The sequence below is a fragment of the Aythya ferina genome, assembly GCF_964211825.1.
Source record: "Aythya ferina genome assembly, chromosome: 8".
Classification (NCBI taxonomy): domain Eukaryota; kingdom Metazoa; phylum Chordata; class Aves; order Anseriformes; family Anatidae; genus Aythya; species Aythya ferina.
Window position 1 is genome coordinate 7,175,905 of NC_140304.1, and position 23,013 is coordinate 7,198,917.

Sequence of the window (23,013 nt, forward strand, 5' to 3'; positions counted from 1 at the left end):
TAGGGCTAGAATTACAGAAGATCTATTCTTAAAACTAGGTAAATATCAAATAATGATATAACAAAGATAATATTAAATCATGCAAAATGTTCTGTTCTGGACTGCAAGCCAAAAAAACAAAACAGTCCATCTTGAAAAATGCAAAACAAGATACAAATTTGCAAGGCTGATGTCCAACATTTTCTGGAAATATAAGTGCACGCTTGTATAACACTTAGAGGATGTCTCTTACTGATTTTCTTTTCAAAAAAAATCTTCTAGAAAGTAGAACGGTGGCATTTTTGTCAGCTTTTTCAAGTGCATACAGCCTTAAAAAGATAGAGAACCATATTGCTTCAAGACTAAGACCCTGAGGTTGTCGTCTTCATCTTCCTCCTCCCTATCTCCCTCACACCTTACAACTGGGAAGTAGGAAGTGTTCGTGTATATTCATTAACACTTAATAAAATTTTGCCTTTTTGCCTTTTTTACACCAAAATTCACAATAGCATAAATGTATATGGATGTGTTTTGGTAGCCACTGTTTTCTATAAGAGCTTCTTTATTCATTGTTTAACATGTAATTTGCAAATTAACTAGTACCTTCTTCTTGCAGCATTTTATACCTGTATGATCACACAGTTATTTGCTGATAATAATCAAAAATATTCCAATGGCTTCTGAAATTATTGCTGCTCAGTTAACTAACTGGAATTGATGTGCATTTTGTTAATTAAGTCTACTTTTTTCTTCACACTGTGAGAATTTTTCTAACAGTGACACTAGGAAATGAAGTGCCAAGTAGTGCTTAGCTACATAGGAAACAGCTTGAGGAAAAGTAGTCATGATCTTTGATACACAGGAATATTGAACTTGGAAGATTTTTGTTGTTTGTTTTTAAGACATTTTGCATGTAACTGTGTTATCTTCCTAAAAATCAATTCCACTTTTTTTGGGAAGGAAGAGGTGGAAAGCAGCAAGCAATTGCCTTTTGCTGTAAATACTGCCACATCCATTTGCACCTATGTTTTGCTGTTACAACGCTTATTTTATTGATTGTTCTGCATCCATAAGCCTACTGATAAAAAGCTAATACTACACAACATTTGTCAAAATCAGTATTTGCCAGTAGTCACAGCAGCCTGGGCGGTAAATACTCTGCATTTTAGAACCTACAGGTGCTGCTATGTATGGATGAAGCAGACTTTGGATTTTCCCCCCCAGACATAAAAAATTAAATATAAATATATAGTTGAAGCCATTTGTTCTACTGTTATGTAAAACAAATATTTGCTTATCACTACTGAAGTGCCAAGTTAGATTTCAGCCTTCGCTTCATAGCACCATTGATGTTAGAGTGTCAAGCTCATTGCTTGTACTGTGGTGCTGCCTTCCTGTCCTGAACAAATAGAGAGCCTTGGAGTAAAATACATCTCTTCAGAACATTATTGGACAGAGTACTGCATGCAGAATAACAGTTTTCCCTTTTTACTTAAATTGTGCAGGATGGAGGCTTCCTGCCTAGAGCTGGCTTTGGAAGGTGAGCGCCTATGTAAAGCAGGAGACTGCCGAGCTGGTGTGTCTTTCTTTGAAGCAGCTGTTCAAGTGGGAACTGAAGATTTAAAAACACTCAGTGCTATTTACAGCCAGCTGGGCAATGCCTATTTCTACTTGCATGAATATGCGAAGGCCTTGGAATACCATCACCATGATTTAACTCTTGCAAGGTAATCTTCTGTCTTTAACCATGTTCTCTGTTTGATCCCGTTCTTGTAGAGATGAGCAGTTGGCTGTTGCTTTGCCTACCGAAGCCTGCTATTAACAGTAGATAATGAGCGAAGGAGGTGAGGGCAGAGGGCTGGGGAGTCAGGGAGGTAACTCGATTGCCCTTTAACCTGGGAGCACCGTAATCCTGGTACTAACTGAGGCCTCACCGGGTTGTGGGTAATTAAGTAGCTTCTTTAAATCCGCCCTTTCCTGTTTCTAAAATTCAGTCTTTCTGGCCGTCTTGCTTAATAGAAATGCTTAAAATTCATGGTTCTCTGTGTAAAACTCACAGTATAATCCTGTGAGGTCTAAAACTACTGTGCATTTCATACACTATTTATGCATCTGACTTTTAATTAGTATGGATCCAATAAAAGACACAATCACCTAATGTAGAATCTAACCACAGTTTAGGCAAAAATCTATTCTCCCCACCCCCTTTATCTGTTCAAATACTGTAAGCAGAGAGGTACCTAAACTCACTAAGCATCCTTGCGGGAACCCCTTTTTTTCTGTTGTGTTTTTCCCCAAGTATCCGAGACTGAGTGGCTCAAGTGCCCATCTTCTGCCTTAGACTTATTTAGGAGCTAGAAATGTAATGTTTCCTCTGAGCTTTCTGGGGGACTAGTAGGTCTGATACATCATGTAAGAATGATAGTCAAGTCAAATGCAGAAACAGCTAAAACTATTTGTATAAATTTACATTTGTATTTTTATAAAACTATTTGTAATCCTGGAACAGTCTTTCTGCATAATCATTAAGTATCCATGTTCTCTTCCTAGGAGAAGTGATGCCTTTTTTCTTTTTTGGTTTACAGTAGGTAGATCAATACCGCACAAACAGCACCAACAAAACCAAATGTTTCTGTAACCACAGAGTGAGCTGTATTTATGTGAATGCATTTTAGATATAAAATGAACTGAATACACACACAATTTTAATTTCTTTCAGTAAATTCTTTGAATTGTCTGCCATGCATTGGTCATCTCCTTGGTTTCAAATTGCACACTGTTTACTGGGTGCTTTTCTGCTGCAATTTTAGGACAATTGGAGATCTACTGGGAGAAGCTAAAGCTAGTGGGAATCTGGGCAATACCTTAAAGGTACTTGGGAACTTTGAAGAAGCTATTGTTTGTTGTCAAAGACATCTGGATATTTCCAGAGAACTTAATGATAAGGTAAGAATTGCTTAGGAATCTTTAAATGAACTCCAAACAAATAGTGGTGAACCTTGTTGTATTGGTAATGAGTGTGCCACCTTTCAGGGGGAATTAAATATTGCATATTCAAATATTCCTTCCTGACTATAAGAATGTCAGATGGCTGTTTGCACCTAGAAGTCTACAGTATCCAGATTTCCAAATATTTTTTAAGTTTAGTTTTTAATGATAATTGGCCTCAACAGTTATTATGTATCTTACACCTCAGAAGGGAATAATGTGCAAAACAATTTGATTGAGGAATGTGACCGGGTGGGAGTAATTTGGGCAATGAGAGCGTGTGTTGACAAGTAGCTACCAAACCTCTTCTCCCTTCTGTGGCTTGTTCTAATTGCTGTTGTGACACAAGTCTTTGAGGCGTCCTTTTTAATACCTTGTTTTTGCTTTAGGTTGGAGAAGCTAGAGCACTGTATAATCTGGGGAATGTTTATCACTCTAAAGGGAAAAATGTAGCTTGTGCTGGGACTTACGATCCAGGGGAACTTCCAGATGATGTGAAAAATGCTTTACAAAAAGCTGCAGATTATTATGAGTAAGTAGCAGTTTTAAATGTTCGTGATTGAGAGGATATGATTGGTCATCTGGCTTGTTAAAATATTGAGGTTTGTGGTATCATGAACTAATGCACCTGTGATTTTTTTCCCCCCCTTTAAACTGGAGAGTATGTTATTTTTTGTCAAGCTGCCATTTTCAGCACACCTCTTACTAGCTGGCACATTCTTTCTCTGTTAGAATTCAGCGTAACTCTTAGAACCAGGCTGAGACGTGTTCTGCATCTCACATAGCTGCTTCATTAGAAATGAGTGTGCCAGCGTAAGAATGCAGTTAAGTTGGATATCTCAAATATTTCCTACTCAGTGGAAAACTTGTGTTGCATAAGGGCTATTAAAATAGGACAAGGTAGAATAATGTAGTTTATTTAAATGGGAAAAAGATTTTTTTGTTTAAGTGATTATGAGAAGAACGTAACTTAAAAGTCACTAGTCTTGCTCTTGTCCTCCCTTCCCCCAAAACAGAGAGAACCTGACGATAGTAACAGAGCTGGGTGATAGAGCAGCACAAGGACGTGCCTTTGGAAATCTGGGAAACACACACTACCTTCTGGGCAACTTCAGGAGTGCAGTTTTAGCTCATGAACAGGTACTGCAATGTGCTAGTAAACAATTTTGTTTGTTCTGTAAAATATCACCGGTTGCTACAGATTTTATTTACATGCAGGTTTTTGGATATTGTCACAAGCTTTTTAATGCAAGCTTTAGATCTTAAGGGCACAGCCTCAAGTCCAGGCTGTTCTTTTCAAGCATTGTTGGTCTAAAGAACAGATAGGGTGGGAAATCAATGAACACGTGTTTTTGTATGCAAATGTACACTATGAAGTACAAAATGGAGTAATTAATGCAATTCTTTCCCATTTTTAAGCGTCTCCTAATTGCAAAAGAATTTGGTGATAGATCAGCGGAAAGAAGAGCATACAGCAATCTTGGAAATGCCCACATATTCCTGGGAGAATTTGAAACTGCTTCTGAATACTACAAGTTAGTTGACTGCTTATAAATATAGTTTATACCTCTTCTTGTCCAGTTAATTTCTGTTGCGCCTAGTACTTCAGCTCACTGTAGAACAGCCATCTCTTCAAAATATACTTAGGAAAGAGCTGCATTTGTTTAAAAAAAAAAAAAAAAAAGGCAACAAAAACCTACTAACCAACCACCCAACATTTTTCCCTACTTACTTAACTATTCAGGTTCTTTTAGGGGAGCTAATCTTTCGATGTTTTGTTACTTTAAATATATTCTTCTCAGCACTGTAGACATCTTTTTGTTGAGACACATTTATTCAGATTTATTCTAGAAACAAGCATTCCTGTCTTAGCAAATTCTGGAATGATCTGAGTAGTACACTGGAGGAGATGGGTACCTGGCCTAGGTACGCTCATTAGCTGGGGTTGGTGGTGCGTATCAACATGGTTTTACACCATGGTTTTAGTCCATGGTTGTAATCAAGATGGATTCTTCTTCTTTTAAGATTTTGCAAGATGGTAGTTTGTTAGCAGCTAATTTACAAGTTGTCCTGATTTGTTTAACTTGTGCAACTGATTTTTAGTTGTGCAAATACACTTTTCAAAACTTTAGTGATTTTTTTTTAGGTAATTGACTTTTGTTTTTTTTTCAGGAGGACATTACAGCTGGCTCGACAGCTTAAAGATAGAGCTGTGGAAGCACAGGCCTGCTACAGCCTTGGAAACACATACACTTTGCTTCAGGACTATGAAAAAGCAATTGATTATCACTTGAAACACCTTGTGATTGCTCAGGAATTAAATGATAAGTAAGTCCTAAGAGATTGTTTTATGTATATGACACTTAAACTGAATCCTGTTACCTCTAACTCCGCTGCCGTTGTTCTATAAATGACATCTGAATTAATGTGAATTCCCTACAACTTGTTTTCAAATGGAGAGAAAAACTGCTCGTGAAAGGATTGTGGCTAATGAATGTGAGATGAAAGGGAGATTCATGAATGGATGTCTCTGAACCTTCTTATGTTGGTATCATCTTTGTAAAGTTAGCATTTTTTCCCATGATTTGATCACAATAATTTTGCGTACCTTCATCAGAATACATCTTCTACTTTTCCACAAATGAAGAAAATAGTAAGGGGTGGGGAAGGGAGAATAATCCAGTAGTAAATAATGCTTATTTTAAAATAAGAACTATAATGACTTCTGTAGCTTTTTTGTAATATTGGGTACAGTGTACAGTTACTTTTTTTTTTAAAAAACAACTCATAAATGTACTTTTTCTAGTTCAGGAAGCAAAATTTGTGAAAAACAATAAAGTATGCAATCTGAGGCAAAGTAAGGAGGTTATAAAATGTTCCATGCCTCTAAAACTGAAAATAGTGACTTAATTGTTTGCTGTAAATTTAAAAATTCAAATTTTGATGAGATTTGTTTGTATTTATGCTTATGCCAGATCAGTCCTTTAATTACAATACTTAGTGTGGTGGTGGTGGTGGAATGGTTTCTGAAGATAGTCTTAGTTGTTCCTGGCACAGTAATCTGGTAATATCACGCACACCCGACCCCTAGCGTTCAGCGAGTATTAGGAGACAGCCTTGAGCATGTTTCTCTTCTGCAGAATCGGTGAAGGAAGAGCGTGCTGGAGTTTAGGGAACGCGTACACGGCGCTGGGAAATCATGACCAGGCTATGCATTTTGCTGAGAGGCACCTGGAGATTTCACGAGAGGTATGATGCTCACGCTTACATACACTGCTTGCCTGGTTTTCGCTCTCACGTAACACAGGGATGGTACAGAGGTTGTGTCTGTACATGTGATTGTGAGAATGGAAAGGATATTGGATAATTTCTGAGATAGTTTATTCAAAGCTATGTCAGCCGTACGTCACTGCAGTTGCATCCTTAGTTCTAGTGTCACCTCCAGTAACCAGCATGGGATCCAAGTTATTAGCCTAGCAGAGGTTATTTTAGGCTTTGGTTTGAACCTTTTAGTTTTTGTGTACTTCATGAAAAAGGTGGTCTCAGTTTTCAGCGAGGAAAACCTTTTACTCCCAGAAGTCTGGGAGGACAGTGTTTGTATTTACATGTGTATATATTTCTTTACAGTAACAACTGCTTATTTTATTTGGTTTGCAGGTGGGAGATAAAAGTGGAGAACTCACTGCTAGACTTAATCTCTCAGATCTTCAAATGGTTCTTGGATTAAGCTACAGCACAAACAACTCCATGATGTCAGAAAGCCACGTGGTAGATAACAATTTGCATGGTATGTGCTTTTTTCCGAATGCTTTCTAACAGTAAACTTCAACATGAATCTGTTATTTGCACTGCTTTCTGACTATAGGTGCTTTATATTTTTTCCCTACCACCAAAAAAAAACTAGTTGTTTTTGCAGTATGGGACCTCCTCACCTCCTGCTTTTTTGATGGGTTTATGTTGTGAATCACAGCTTAATGCCTCGTTTCTTCATATGATGCCTCACCTTCAGTTTCTAATTGTTCCTGGATTTTGTGCTTGGATTTTTTTTCCTTTTACTTTTTATTTTTTTTTAATGTGGGAGATTTGTCTAATACCTGCAAAATTATGTCTTTCTTTTTTTTTCTTCCAATCATTTTTGGAACACAGGTTAGAGTTAAAGCTGGTTCATTTGATGTTCCTGATTGAATCTAAGGTCCTTGGCTCTTCTCTGTGTCCCATGAAAGCAGCTTACATACCTGAGATTGGTGTGGTTTTAAAGGCTGCTTTTACTAGTGATTATTTATTCTGTGCTGAGTTCTGGAACTCAGAATTGCTTTATCTTGGATATTTGATGAAAACTGCCACAGCCTTGAAGGTGACACAATAAGTCTTCATGATAACAAGATAAACTTCTTTTTTCTTTCTTGAAGGTACCAGACCCAGAGTAGGACGCCGTCACAGCATGGAGAACATGGAACTTATGAAATTAACACCAGAAAAGGTTGGCAATTTTATTCTTTTTGTTCTGCTGGTGAGACAGCAACAAAATCTATAGGCTTCTGTAAGGGTTTAATAATCAAAATTATCAATGTAGTGCGCATCAAAGGAATTCCTTTCATCTCCTTTTAAAAAGTGTTTTGAGGTTGGTGCAGAAAGTGACTCAGTGTAAAACGCCAAAGTTTTAGCTCAGCTGCTCTAAACAGTTTTCCTTTGGCTGCAATCAATTTACTTAACATACACATAGTGTGTTTCACTAATAAATACACTAAAATGCTTAATGTGGAGTCTTATTAGCAACTAGTAACACAGTATTGCAGCTTATTTCTTAGAAAGGTTTTTTTTCTTTTTCTTTTTTTTCCTCAAGATCCTTATGTGGTAGGTTCCAAAAACTCTTTCCATAAATGCCTTTGATATATAGAACGTATGGCACTAGCACTATGGTTTGGCTGCACAGGGATACCAGCTGCTTGGAGGTGGAATGTGTGCTGATCTTTAATAAGCTTTAGAAGTCATTTCATCGGGGTAGGCAGTATTGCTGAAAGATTTGTGATTGTGTTCACACTTTCTGATCTAGGATCAAGATTAAAGGTTTTCTTTTTTTTGTGTAGATATTATAGAAGTTTGTTAGTTCTGGATGAATTTATCATTTTATAGATAAAATATTTATTTTATGAGAATTTAGGGGAATTCTTTTTTATGAAAACACTTTCAGGTTGATAAAGCTATCCGTTCTGTTACTCACTGAAATTAGATAGACAGCTATTCCTGTTTACTCTTGTGCTCACATTTTTCTCTCTCTTCCTCTCCAATCTTCAGTGGGAATTCTGTGCAAATAAAGGACTATACAGAAAGCTGATTAAATATCTAGGTTTGTTTTGCGCTCAAGTTATTATGATAAGAATGTCATGTTTTGAGTTAACATGAACTACAGCTCCTGCACTGCAGTCAGCAAGGAAAATTTCAGGAAGTTTGATTAAAGGCACCACTTGACCATATTTCGGTCAGTAACAGTACTAACCTGCCTCAGGTAACGAGATATCAATAATCGCACGTCAAGTAAATAGAACTAAAAACTAACTTTTTACTTCCTAGTGGTTGGATAAAATAAATATTGTAAAACGTTTCATTCTGGGGAGGAAAAGAAGACCTGAGTAAGAGGTAACCGTACGTGATCAAAATTAGGTGGCTTAGTTTCATGAGTCTTCCTTTTTTTTAGGTTCAGAACTGGAACAGTGAGATTCTTGCTAAACAGAAACCACTTGTTGCCAAACCTTCAGCAAAACTGCATTTTGTAAATCGCCTAAAAGGCAAAAAGTACAAAACCAGCACCGCCTCCAAAGTTTTGCAGGATGCCAGTAATTCTATTGATCATCGTCTTCCCAACTCTCAGAGGGTAGGTTCGGAGAGCTGTGGAGATGACAGCCTTTACTTATCTCAGTTTGTCCAAAATTATGAAAAACACATTCCTGCAGATGTCCATTTCATTTTTACATGTTTAAACACTGATGGGAGAATCTGGCACTCTACGTTTGTCTCCTGGGTGGTGACAGCTTTAAGCTTTTTCTACTGTTGGAAGTTTTTTTCCTGGGGGATTTTCTCAAGTTACAGGTCAGCTTGCACATACATTTTATGTCTAGAGTTTCTCCCAAACCCTGCTTTTCCTAACTTACAAAAAAAAGTAGCTTTTCTGATTCAAATAGAGGAAGATATTTGGTGTATTTTCTAGGTTATTGCACTCTTCACAAAAATTAGTTTAAGAAAAAAAAAGTCATTTGGTCTTGGTAAGAGAAGAGAGCTTTTGACCACAGACCTGAGGAGCAAATGGATATTGCTCATTGCTGTTTTTTGTCTTCTCTTTCATGGGCATTTATTTGGGTTGTTGGTTGATTAATGGCTGAAGAGGAATAACTCCATTTGTACTGATAACAGCACTATTTTGTAATGTTTTGGAGAACAAAATGTTTCTAATAGATTTACCTTCCAGAAGTGTTTGCCATATTATTAACATTTCTTATTAGGCTAAATCTCTGTCTATAGAAATGGGTGACTAAAAAAAATTAGCTTACTGGATTTCAGTTATCAAACACATAACTGGAATGAAACTGCCACGCAGCTGTCCTGGGTTTAGGTACTTCTGAGTTCAAAGTACCTCTATTTTTTCTCTCCTCTCCAGAGAAACAGTCGAGAGACGATGGCAGATGAAGGGTTCTTTGATCTGCTGAGTCGATTCCAGAGTAACAGGATGGATGATCAGAGATGCTACTTCCAGGAGAAGAACAGATTCTCAGCTGCTTCAGTAGCAACATCCTCTACTCCACCTAAAACAATGAGAAAATGTAAGTTTTAAAAACAAAACCTGTAGCTTTCAGTTCCTGTCGAATGACATCCTAAAACTGTATTTGAATGGAAGGGTGCTTGCTTCTGGGCTCATTTGGTTTTGTTCTTCCTCCCCCAGCCTTTTCTACTTCTGTAGTCTCACCCCACACGGATGAATTTCTGGACTTACTTGCCAGCTCCCAGAGCCGCCGCCTAGACGACCAGCGCGCTAGCTTCAGTAACCTGCCCGGCCTTCGTCTTAACCAGCACAACAGCCAGTCAGTCCTGGGGCACTTGATGGCAAGTAACAACAGAGAGCTGGACGATGACTTCTTTGATATATTGATAAAATGCCAGGTAAGAGTCTGAGTCTTTCGGGGTTTGATTGTGCATCCCAAATATTTAGTGTCGTCAACTAAGTCTCTGTGCTTCTCATGTGTTTTAAGATACAAATCGATTTGGTGGGTAAGAAAGTAAATACATACACGTATGTACATAAATATACACACATACATGTATTATTTTATATATATAAAATATATATTTATATAATCTGATGAAATACCTATTTTAGCAACTTGTCTATTTACTTTTTTTTGAGTCAAGCAAAAAATCTAGAAATTAGTATGAGAAATTTTGTCTCTTTTTTTTGTCTCTTTACGTGCACTATATGTAGCAAATATGTAATATGCCTGGACTGTGCTCAGTCTGAAAAGAATAGAAAACTTTAGTCTTGTCATCCAGTACTGATGTTACTGCTTTATGCACAAAAGCACAAAAGAGTTGCTTATTTTGAGACTTTTATCTCAAAGTCAACTCTATTCAAGGACATGGTTGCAGTCCACAGCCAGAGCTTGTAAAATCTGACCATGAGCTGGCAGCTGTGTGAAATGAACACAGAAACAAGCTCAGGCATTTCATGCAAACTGCTCTGTAACATCAATACAATTAAATCGCAGTCTGATGAGTCTGAAGGAAAACTCTCTCTAATATTGCTTATCCAAATCTTACTACAGTGTAGCTATTTTTATTCCCTGTATAGTGGAAGGAAGGAAGTCAGTTGTAAAATCCTTACTTTTGTAATAGAAGTGCTAAGGGTAGCAACCCTAGCCTAAAGAGCAATGCTGGTATGTCAGAAATAACCATGTTTTTGGTCATATGAGACTAGAACTAATAGAAATAACACTGAAATTCTTCCGGCAAAAGACAGTTGAACCATGTTCTGCAATAGGAACAAGAACTAAATTGGGGGTTTTATTTTCTGATACAGTTGGAGGCACCATTTTTCTACACTTGTAATTTTACATTAGTAACTTCATTTGAGAATGGTTAAGGCCTAGTTAGCTACTTGCACCAAAGCTTAACTAACTGTTAAATCCATGAATAGCTTTAACTCTGGGAAAACAGAAACTTAACTTTTAATGATTTTTCACTCGTATTGTTCACTTATCGATATATACATGGGGGGGGGGGGGGGAGGGAGGGAAGGAAGAGAGAGTGAGAGAGAGAGAGTGTATATGTATATATATATTCCTGTAAATATGCAGCTTTATTGCCTGGTCTGTCTGCAGGGCTCCAGACTGGATGATCAAAGATGTGCTCCTCCATCATCTGCAAAAGGACCAACTGTACCAGATGAGGACTTTTTCAGCCTGATTCTGCGATCACAAGCTAAGAGAATGGATGAGCAAAGAGTCCACTTACCCTCTGCTATAAAAGGACCAAGTTCTAGCTGAGGAAATTAACAGGCTCGTACTGTACACTAGCATCTTAGGAATCAATTATATTTGTTGGAAAACATAAATGCCTTTTTACAAAAGACTTTAATTAGTAGTTTTGTCTCCTTTCTAATAATTTTTGTATAATAGCAGCATCATGCTTGTGACCAGTAGTTGGAGTTGCCACTGTTCCTTATATTGGCAGCTACTTTTAGCAGTGTCTGAGATACTGATTACTGTATCTCCCTCGTAACTGCTCTAGTTGATGAACATTAACATCATTTTTTTGCTGTCATCAAGGTATTCTCAGTGCTGATGTGTGGACTCTCCCACATCTAGTGTTAAGACCTAAGTGTATATGTTCTTTTTAAAGAAAACTTGATTTTTTTTTCTGATTTGTACCTCCCTGGAAAACTGTCCCATTTTCTTTTATAATTTTTTTAAAAAATAAAAGTAATTGTGAAATAGCTTGAGTACTTAGTCTGTCTTTTCTTCTTCCAAACTTTCTGCAGTCATGATTATTTAAAAAAGAAAAAAAAGTATTTCAAAACCTAGTTTTACTCCTCTTTGAAACAAAAACATTATCTAAAAAATATGCTGGGTTTATTTGGGCAGTATTTAGTTAACTTAAATATAAAACTACACTGTACAATGTGTATTACTACACTGTACTGCACTACTACAATATAGGAAACAATCAGAAGACTATTTTAAAGATATACTTATATCTAAGTATATTTATATATTATTTAGTATATATTTATAATAGTACATTTATTTACCAGCTATCAATGCTGTTCTATAGATTGTGGTACATTTCCACCACCACTGGTGTTCTACAGGGATGGGAGGTATTTGGCAGGGGCTACCATGGACATCAGGTCATTCCTCCTCTAAATCAATTTTTAGCATTACAAACAACAAACATACCTGTGCTGCTTATTACTTGATCTGAACTACTTCCCCTGAAAAGACCACGTGCTGTGCTGGGGCTTTCTTGAGAGAAGCTGGTCTAAGTGTTAGTGCTCACCCGCGCTGGACACTTGTGCTGCCCTGGAGTAGTACAGGGCTCTGGAGAACCCCGAGGTCTCTGTGCTGTCTTAAGTGCATGACTTCAGTTAAGTCATTGATTTAATGGCTAAGGTGGCAAAATGCTTATTTTGGTTATTTATGAATGAAGTGTTCTCCATTTTTAATTCAAGTATTACATCCATGGAGAAGAATTGACCGTTACTTTTAGCATCAGAGTAAAACGGCATTTTAAGACTAATGAAGTAGACAACTGTTGAAAGTTTTACAGACCTGCTCTCGTAGTTTTTTTAAGCCCTGAGAAATCGACCTCTACTGAAACAAAAACTTTTTTTTCTTCTAAAGAGAAATGCCAGAACATTGCTCCACAATGAGGTGTACCATCATTTTAGTGAGCTCATCTTTGGTACATGTGCTTTAGTGCTTCTTATTCCTTGTTCAGCTTTGAACATCCCTAAAACAAACTGATACAACATCAGTTTCTCACACTTCTGCCCTTGATTTCAAGATGTCCCAGAACTGAGCTGATGAATAGCAATTCTATCTACTGAAAACTGGTTTTAAAGAATAAAAACAAGAGTGGGGTTTCCTGAGACTTCTATTTCAGCTGCAATTAGTCTTACATGAATTATGTGCCTATCAGCAACTTCCTTCAGGCTGTTTTCCAGTTACCTGATTACGGTTACGTTTGCTAATCACAGAGTATCGGTGATTTCCTACCACAGACTATCTACTTTTACTTGAAACTTGTGCCACAAACTTGATTTCAAACAATGCCAGCCACCTGCACAGAGCTGTTCTCTTGGCTACTTAACATTGTATTACCCTTCTTAAAAGCAGATTGATTTCCAGTTCCAGTAGTACATACACCATCACCACTTTTCACCCCTGCCTCACAGCTATGCTGACCACTGCTCTGACCAACACTGAGTTCTCATCAGCTTACTGAGCCCTCACTTAGAACTAAAACATTTCAGAACTACAGCAGAGCTACTTCAGTATGGGACAATTAAAGATTAGACAGAACTTACAGCAGATGTTGCGGGTTCCTCACTCTCCTCCTTCCTGTGAGTCGCACGTGCTGCTCTTTTTCTTCTCTTCAAGTGGCCCCCCTGTAGAACTTGTTCCTTCCAGGTTTTTATTGGGATCGCATTTTTCTCCAGTCTCTTGCTCTGCTTTGCCTGTCTGCTGTTTCTGCTGTTCCCGTGCATGTTCTTCGGTAACAGTTGTAGCTGGGGCAGTTTCTACTCTACTGACTTCAGACTCAGTGTGCAATCTCTTCTGTAAAAATTAATAATAAGCTATTAATCAACCAACCCAAACTGACGGTGGCCATTCCTTCAAGTGCCTCTCAGCTCAAGGGCAGAACTCCCCCAGATCTCCTAACTTTTAAGTACGATTGACTGCTGTCTTGGTATCTTTTTTTTTTCCCCTTAGGGAAACAGCACATGGAAATAAGCACAATCTAGAGTACAAATCTGTTTAAAATTTTCTGTAATTCAAAGGAAAGTCCATTGGGCTTTTTTCCCCTTACACGAGTAATCTGTATTCCTGAGGCTGACATAAGTACTGTCATACAGTTATAAGTACACAAGATCTCTCAAAACAAGGGAAGTCTCTACTACCACATATTTTCATTCAGTGTGTTCCTGGCAGAGTTAACCATCACACAGTATTTTTCCAGAGCAAAATATGCCCAAAACAACCTATACCACATGGTTCTATAGGCGAGCACAGGTACCTCTCCTCACAAGGCTTGGGTAAGCCTGTTGTTTAACCACGTTCTAGCACACGGCACAAATCTAGCAAACTGAATCCCAGCTCAGAGACTAACATACACCAGGGTCTGTTTTTTGAGACTCTTCTACTTGCGTGTCTGGCTCACTGCTCGCATGCAGCATGTCAGGGCTTCTGCTGCCATTTCCAGGTCTCAGCTGAGCATCTCCTCTGTCGTAAGGTCCTCTATAAACGTAAGCGATCTGTGAATAGCAGCCATCCGATGCACTCCTGTCATATCGCCCAAAGTCTATTTTCTCCTGTTGACTGTCAGGTGGAGGAAGTGTCTTCCTCTGAGAAGATGTGAAATATCTTATCATAGGCACGGATGATCCTGCACCATAGCAGAAAACCTGGGGGTGGGAAAACAGAAACAGAACTGCAAACATTTGCAACCTACAGGTTCCGTACAGAATTCAAAGTCACAAACCTGAAAAGCACAAAGAAAAGCGTGGATGACCAGAATGGCTGTGATAAAATTCAAGCTCTCTGCAGTCTGACCACACTGCAGCAGCTGCCAGGTTGTAACCTGTCCTTGGTGCTAGAAGGAAGGTGCTGAAGGCTCTTCCTCAATGTGTTATGTACAAAATGCCAATTAGGTGCATCACTGTGATACTTAAGAAAAGGGAACATAATTTCAAATAAACTGTCAGAGTCTAGAATTGTAAGCAGTTTCATGCTATTTTATCCTACTTGTGTAATGGGAAAGTGATGCAATTTCAATACAAACTGAAGTTATTTTAATAGCTAAACCAGCTGTACTAATAAAGAGTACAGTCTAGAAAAAAATCCCTTGTAGAAATAATTTCATCTGTGCTAGGAAATCTGTTTATCAGTACAAATAAGCAATAATTAATAACATAATGATACTTAAGTATAAATAAGTTTAGTATATAAAAATAAATGTGAGCTTTGAAATATAAGAAAGGCATACAAACCAGGACACCCAGAGCCATTATAATTAGCACTGGGATCTGCAGGATCAGTGGTATCTCCTTCATAAGTGCCTTGATGAATTCTCCAATGCCTTGTCCCACGTGCTTCAAAGGCTCAGTTACAAAGTTGGTGAAAGTAATAGCCAATGCCTAGAGAAACACAACCCCAAAATCATGTTGTTGCTGCTGACAAACAAATATACGCAGTCTGTCTGGGTCTGGCACGTACCTTTGTTGGTGGAACCAGCAGAACAGGATTCACTAGTAGTGTTTCATAGTACTTCTGGCAGGGATCATCCTGAAACGTCCACTTACTTCTGAGCCATTCTGTAGTCAAAGCAGAGACACATTTTTACTACCTTTAAAAAAAAATGCATTTTATGACATCGTTATAATACAGAAAGCAGCATTTCAACTTCTAATGGAAATCTAGATATGGTTCAAAGCCTAGATTTATTTTTTAACAATCTGAGATTAGCTTGGCAATGTAGCTTATCCAGTCACAGGGATGCAGAGAAGGAAGGAAAGAGAAGAAACAAAGTTTTTCCCATGTTTAGTCAAGAAAGTTCTCTTTACTGGAAGAATTTAGAGTCTAGAAGTCACAGAAGAAGGAGCAGCACGGCCTCTGGAAACACTTGTTATCTGGCACATTTTGTCCACAGGCACTGAAATAGAAGTAATGTTGCATGTTTCCACTTACCTGCCAGGCTGCAAGTATACAGAAGAATGTTTGTGCACCTGGTACATTTCAAGAGAGCATCTTAGATCTAACCCGAAAGTCTTACTCCTTAATTTATGACACCAGTGTTTGTTTCTGTAGTTTGAATTCAGTGTAGTCATACCAAAAACCATCGAAATTTGACATAAAGTAATCACAGCCACTACGTTCCAAGAAAAGACCACAACAGACACTCATTAAGAGTTGCTATACTTAATCTACCTGCTATACCACTGAATAACAAAGAATGGCTATCAAAAAATTCAGCCATCTCTGTATAATAATGAAAGTACAGTAATTGGTTGCAAGATTGAATTTCCAAACTCTGTTATATTCACATGCCTGAAAGATGGAAAAAAATCTTTGATTCTGCCATTCTATCTTTGATGACTTGCACCGAATGGCATAGGGGGTGGGGGAGCTGGTGAAACACTCATGGGCCAAGTTTTAAAGGAAAAGAAGTAACCCCAGACAGGACCTAAGAACATTTTTGCCATCGTCTCTCCTTCAAAGGCCTAGCAAGGAAAGTCTTGTGAAATGGAAAAATGGTAAAACCACATAATCATGTATTGCTCAAGAACATTCAGTGTACTTACAATTTATGAAGAAATTAGAGTATTTGGGGCACAATTACTGAGTATTTTGTGATCTTAAAAACTATCACAAAACAATTAAACAAATATTTACCAATAAGGCTGTCCTTCCAGTTCAATTTCTCAGCACAGACGTTATCAAACTGCTCCATTTTGGCAATTTCTGCTTGGTGCTGCGCGAAGGCCAGCTGCAGGAGAATCAGAAATATTTGTAAAAAATAAAGAGAGAGATGCCATCATCTGTAAAAACTTTTAAGATTCATTGCACATCTGAAAAAGCAACGTTCCACAAGCCAAACCCCATTTGAAGTTTCTTTGCAGGGACAAAACTAGTTTGAAAAGCACTGACTGCTCCCACCACAGATCTTCTTGCTGCCAGCAGCACAACCCTTGGGACAGTCCACAAGAGCTTTGCAGCCCCCGGGGCCGAGACCCATCCCCGCAGTGTGTGCAGGTCAGGTGCAGGGCACCCAGACCCCAAACCCCGCTCTGCAGCGGGCAGCACAGAGCCACCTGCGCAGAACAAAACACAGCCTTTCATCCCTTCTTTTATTTTGCAGTCAACTAAATAACCTTAACTCCCTCACAACTGTCAGGTTTTAAGCCTAAAAGCCATTTAGGTTTCAAAACAACTTACTTTATATAAGTAAAACCAGTTCCATGCAAAACTGATGAGAAAACTTATTAATACAATACGTTTCAGCTGAACAAACAAATGAATACGTGTCCACAGCTCCGTAGCTATTAAAATCACAACGCAGACTAAGCACAAGAGCATCTGAAAGAGAAGATAGGAAAGAATTGTGATCCAGATTTTCCAAGCTTACAATCAGGACATCTGAAAAAACTGTCAGCTTTCATTTTTACCAGCATCGTTTACACAGAAGCAGTTAGGAAACTTCTTGTTTTCATAGCACATCTGCTGCAGCACAAAGCAGACAAGCATCATGGCATTACTAGCAGTCATTCCTATCACAGCCTTATGTTTCCATTGCTCTTTTTTCCCTCATATTTTGTTATTTCTTCCTTATGACATGTATCACATTACCTATCATAAGTTAAAATTACAAAATGGATACAATCCAACACGAGTGTTGAAGTGCATGCTATGAACCACAGAACCACTGCAGCCGACTGCCGCAGTTAAGAGGCCAAGTTATGGTTTAAGTATCAGCAGCAGGACTTCGGGGAAGCACTCTGCAGCCTTCTTCCATCTGAGGACTCCTGAGAGCAAATTTACGATGTGGACCACTTGCTTTTTTATTTGTCTTCTATGAACTACCTAAAAACTAGACAAGCTTATTCTCAGTTCAACATTTTCTAATTCCATTTAGAGAATATGACATTTTCACACAGTCACAATCTCCTCTCCAACACTAGACACTTTGGTGTCTAGTGTTGGAGAGGAGATTATTAGGAGATTATTACTTTCACCAACTAGACACTTACTCAATTCACAACTCTAACCTGTAAAATCTAAGACATCAAATATATATTGTTTCAACAGAAAATTATTCCAGCTCCTGCAGGAGCCAACAGCTACAGCATCTATTTGAACAAGAGGCAAATCTGGAAAATGAGCAACTTGTGCATTATAAATGTAAGTGATGAGAAACTAGTCTAAGGAATCACACAACACAGATATAAAAGCAAGAAAAAAATGCATACCACAAAAAAAATAAATAAAAAAATTGCAATTCTATGAACAGAAAAGCAGACCATGAAGAAAAAGAAAAAATTTAGTTCTTTAACTGACTATATCACCTCTACTTTCAGCAGCCAAGAAGCAAGAGTGACTCACTGTACGTACAATAGAAGGAGCTGATTTTCATGTGCATTTCAGACTGTATTATCATTGGCTAGACTTGCACAAAAAAACTGGAGAAAACAGTAATTAAAAAATAACTAACTAACTAACTAACTAAATAAATAAATATATATATCACCTTCCTTCTTCTCTTACCACAAACATATTATATAAATCAATTCCAAAAGTGTCTTCAAAGTTCCAATGCCAAGCTTTACTATCATGGTGCTTAAAATTGATCAGAATATCACTAAGGGCATCATCCACAGCCCCTGACTGCCACGTTTCCTCGTTGAGAAACTTGAGGATTTCCAAATGTGTCTGTTTTGTAAGGATGATCTCAGCATCGTAATGCACACGGTCCATGTCTTCCTCAGGCTGAGTTAAAAGCAAAGCAAAACGATGGTCAGAAGTCATCTATTGGGAAATACATGGATATATGAAAAACTGTATCACTATGCCAAATCCTGATTACAGACCCTCGTCCTATGCCAGCCCCTTTTTGTGGTAGTCTGCAGGATGAAGACACGGGGTAGGGAGCCCACTATAGCTCTACGATCCTTCTGTTCATTCACCTCACCCCTATAAATCATGAGCTCAACTGTTTTGTTCTCTTTCAATTCTACTGCAAAAAACTAAAAACAATGAAGCGTTATTAAAATTTTACCATTGCTTCTCATTAATAGCTATTAATGACTAATGCATTGTGTGCGCCACTGAAATCGATCATGCCTGGGTAATGCAGATATTAAGCATGGAAATAAGAAATTTTACATTGCTAAGTATAATGTTCTTTTTAAAAATATTAATTTTGCTAATTGCTAAAAATGTATCCTTCTACCTCTGAACAGAAAATAAAGTATTTCCAAAGACAATGTAATGAATAAAGTAACAAGGTGATTCTTATACGCCGACTCGAGAAGCTACTACTCCTACATGGGTAACGTGGTAAGTCTAAAACAAAGGCATAAAAACAATGAACAAACGAGATCGGGCTCTCTTCAGTTTAACAGCCATTGACAAGAACTGGAGGAGGTATTACTGTAGCTGCACCCCAGCAACCGATACTTGGATACACATTCTGATTTCACAATCTTCCCTCAGATGCTTTACAGATAAAATGGCAACTGAACAAACACTGGTAACTCTAACAGCAATACCGGACGCACATTCTTGTATCATCTTTTTCTTTAAATTAAAATGAAGGGAACTGAGTTGTAAAGTATGAGAGAATAATCAATCAATACTTATTAACTGTGAAAAACAAAGGAAATGGTAATATGAATTCATTTTAAAGCAATATTCAAATACTTACAAGGCCAAGTTTTCCAGCCTCATTTAGAATCTTATTCAAGTATCGCTTAAAAATATAAAAGCTCCGGCTTTCCCGGGATTTGGCATTCCTCTTCTCGCATTCTGCGATCTACAATGTAAAGATGCTTTCACTCGTTTGTTGCTCAAACCAGCTCATTTGTAAGAGATAAAAAAAACACCACAAAAACACATTACACCCACAGTTAATGGAAGCGCATTAGTTTGGCAATAATCCCATGATTAAATCCCAATTTAAAAATCATATGCAGTTGTACAGTGTAAGTTTCCATTCTGCTGCTGTTTTCCATGGCTTTGGCCAAGTAGGAGGGGTTTCAGCTCTGGTGATAGTATGGTTTGAATACCAACCTCAGTAAGACGAGAAAAACTTAAGATCTGGATCTCCTTAATTTTTAAGTTCCTATCCAAACATACCAAGTCAAGCAGTATTAAAATTACATTTCACACTGGGTCTCCAAACGGATGAGGGAAGCGAGTCTTGGTAGCTACACAGCATGACTGCATCCTTCTGAGCTCAGGGGAAGCGCACTCCTTACACCCACAGCCCACCCCTTGAAATCTTACGGAACTGAACAGCTCGAACAGGTCGGGTACCCTGGCTATTGGCAGCACGGAGTAACACCACCACCACCATGGTTAAACTGTCAGCACCAAACAGCACACAACTCCTCCTGACTTATGTTACAGCTCAGAACGTTTTAGGAAACAGGCCTTGGTAGGCTGAGCAGCAATTTGGAATTAAGGTCAAATCACTTTTAGTTTTTCCTCTAAAGTTACACGAAGAAGTTCCCCCTATATAATCCATGATCTCTCTCAAACCGTGCAGCAATTCACCCGCTCTATGCTATCCGCTGCCTCTGCATTGTCAGAAAACACAAACTAGAAAAGATCAGAAAACATTCTGAAGCTCCACCACAAACCTTCTGTTGCAAGGAATCCACTTCCCTGAAGCAACTTGGTAACTTTTCAGTGTTGACTGTATCCGCTGTCTTATCCTCAGCGTCATAATAGTTTACCTAAAATTACAAAAGAAGAACAATTTGTCAATATGCCACGTTACACTCTTATGGTCAGCTCACTTTAAAAAAAGCAAAGGGGCTAAAACAGTGTCAGCCTTTTCTGCATGTACTCCCTCAGCTATATTCTGCTGCCTCTCTGCTGTTGTTTTAGGCTCCATCCAGAGTGACAATTGCTTTACGCTTATCTAAATGCATGCTGCCATCAAAAGGAGAGGTCATGCCCTGTCCTCCCCCACCTGCCCTTTCCCCTCCTCTGAGTGTTGGTGACCACATGAGCCCACAGAGCACCAGATTAGATATCTGACCGGCTAAAAACTGACTCAGCAAGCACACACCATTTTCAGCCAGATGAAATTCCCAGCCTGGCTGGCCACGCAGCCCGACTGGAAGCAAACACCAAGCACGTTCCTTGTTGCATGCTCTAACCTTCCTGTTCCCCTTCGCCCTGGAACAACATCCCACGTTCTCTGGCTACTGCCCAGCTGCAGTCTTAGCAGTGCTTCTTCTCCACGACTTGGTATGCATCTTGAGGAAAGTCTCCAAAAGGAAGCAAAATGTCACAGAATTAAGTGACCTCACGAGAACACATCACCCAATAGGAAGTTTTGTTTCGGCTGCAGAGCCTGCCTAAAACCTCTCACCGTACAGCAGAAAACTAAAATCTCCCTGTAGAGCAGAAAATAAATTCTTGAAGGATTATTCCAAAGCAGTCATATTTCTCCCTTTTTCATGGGAGACAATAGGAGAACTCTGAGTATTTCTGATAACAGTAGAAGCAGTTGGGCAGCAAAGTTAAAGACTCCAAAGCTTGCTGCTGAACTTCACAAATGCTGACAACTACCAGCTGCACCTGAGGTCGGCGCAGGCTGAGGGGGAACTCTGTGGAGATGAATAACGTAGTCTGCATTTTTTAAGCTCCATAAAACTAAGTTCTGAACCATTAAAATAACATTACTCAAGGCTGCAAAGCCAAATGTTAAAACTGAAGGACGGCAAGATCAGGGGTGCCTGTACAACCACCCGTGGCTTACAGCGCCTTGTGTGCACATGTACCGTAGACAAATAATATGCATCTCACGATCCATACACACAGCCCCCGACGCAGGACAGCCGAGTGCAGTTCCCTGTCTCTCAGTTACCTGTTCATGGCTCACCATCTCCAGGCTCACGGCCGTGCGGTACCAGCCCCCTTCTGATCCCCTTCCACAGACCCCAGTGCCCAGCGCTACAAAACTTCACACAGCTTACGAGGCGTTGGAGGGCTTTACTCCTGTATTACTGGGGAACCAGGTAATCCAGGCCAAACGTGACCACTAACTTCGGATCTTCCAACTTTTACCGACTAAACCCTTGGAGATGTTCAGCCCTTACCTCAGAGGCCACCAGGAGCTGCTGAGCCCTGGACCTCTCAGCGAAGCGGCTGCAGAGCCGCCGCCCGCCATGGAGGATATAACTTTACAAGGTGATACAAGCATTATTCTATTATTTATAATTATGTATTACTATACGTTTTATTTCTTATTATAAACAGCGCCTACTGTTCTGTCACACAACCCTGCCAAACCCCACAGCCCCGGGGCAATCTCTCCGCGGCTGCCGCAGCCCCCAGCTCACCCCTCCCCGCACCTTGTAGGGCCTCCTCATGGCCCCGGCGGCCGCGTCGTAGTTGATCATGTCGGTGGGGTCGATCCACTCCTCGTCGGGCTCCGCGGCGGCTCGGGGCAGCAGCGCGGCGCACAGCAGCAGGGCCGGCAGCAGCGCGGGCCCGCCGCGCCTCATGGCGCCCGCACCGCGCCCCGGCCCCGGGCCCCAGCCCCCAGCCGCAGGCCGCGCTCCTCGCCCGGCTCCCGGCAGCGCCCCCGGCCCCCGGCCCGCCCCGCTCCGCCTCAGCGCGGCCCTCGCGAGGCGCAGCGGCCCCGGTGCCGCCTCCTCCGCGGGCCCGGCCCCGCCCCGAGGCCCGGCCGCGGCCCTCAGGCCCCGGGCGGCGCTGCCCGCGCCATGGCGGCGGCCCCTGAGGGGGAGCGGCGCCGGCTGCGCTGCCAAACGGGGCCCCCCCGGGTATAAGGAGGCTAAAAACCAAGTACGGCCACACGAGGCTGGGTGGCAGAGGATGGAGAAATTCTTACTGATTGTCGAATGCAGGGGGTTTTAGTCCAAACTGCCATTTTTCTTTGTGTCATCTGCCGTTGCAGGCATAGATAGAGGAAGAAAGATTCCCCTTTCTTTCTTGTTTGGCTGCAGAACACCCAAGCAATAAACACAGGAGCTCTCTGCCCTATTAACAATTTGGCTTCACAACAAAAGCCAAGCACATATAACAATGC

The 23,013-nt window shown here is 39.8% G+C and overlaps 2 protein-coding genes across 5 annotated transcripts in view; one reads left to right on the forward strand and one right to left on the reverse strand.

Annotated features, from left to right (window-relative positions):
* GPSM2 (G protein signaling modulator 2) overlaps window positions 1-11,947 on the forward strand; it is a 25,576-nt gene extending 13,629 nt beyond the window's left edge. For 3 of the 4 annotated variants that reach the window (XM_084526862.1, XM_084526865.1, XM_084526863.1), the window contains 13 exons: window positions 1,485-1,706; window positions 2,790-2,925; window positions 3,357-3,499; window positions 3,984-4,107; window positions 4,387-4,502; window positions 5,140-5,295; window positions 6,108-6,216; window positions 6,625-6,754; window positions 7,377-7,447; window positions 8,663-8,839; window positions 9,620-9,782; window positions 9,902-10,119; window positions 11,334-11,947. In XM_084526862.1, coding sequence (XP_084382988.1) covers window positions 1,485-1,706; window positions 2,790-2,925; window positions 3,357-3,499; window positions 3,984-4,107; window positions 4,387-4,502; window positions 5,140-5,295; window positions 6,108-6,216; window positions 6,625-6,754; window positions 7,377-7,447; window positions 8,663-8,839; window positions 9,620-9,782; window positions 9,902-10,119; window positions 11,334-11,498 — 1,930 coding nt within the window. In that variant the 3' untranslated portion in view covers window positions 11,499-11,947. The remainder of the gene's footprint in view (window positions 1-1,484; window positions 1,707-2,789; window positions 2,926-3,356; window positions 3,500-3,983; window positions 4,108-4,386; window positions 4,503-5,139; window positions 5,296-6,107; window positions 6,217-6,624; window positions 6,755-7,376; window positions 7,448-8,662; window positions 8,840-9,619; window positions 9,783-9,901; window positions 10,120-11,333) is intronic. The other variant, XM_084526864.1, reaches the window with a different exon arrangement.
* On the reverse strand, window positions 7,444-22,826 carry CLCC1 (chloride channel CLIC like 1). Its single transcript, XM_084526867.1, has 11 exons — window positions 22,316-22,826; window positions 20,591-20,686; window positions 19,654-19,761; window positions 18,495-18,716; window positions 17,169-17,309; window positions 16,626-16,719; window positions 15,450-15,547; window positions 15,224-15,370; window positions 14,348-14,638; window positions 13,541-13,790; window positions 7,444-9,764 (listed from the first exon to the last, which is right to left on the reverse strand). The coding sequence occupies exons 1-10, from the start codon at window positions 22,466-22,468 to the stop codon at window positions 13,560-13,562; spliced, it is 1,581 nt and encodes a 526-aa protein (XP_084382993.1). The 5' UTR covers window positions 22,469-22,826; the 3' UTR covers window positions 7,444-9,764; window positions 13,541-13,559.
* Between the last annotated feature and the right edge of the window lie 187 nt (window positions 22,827-23,013).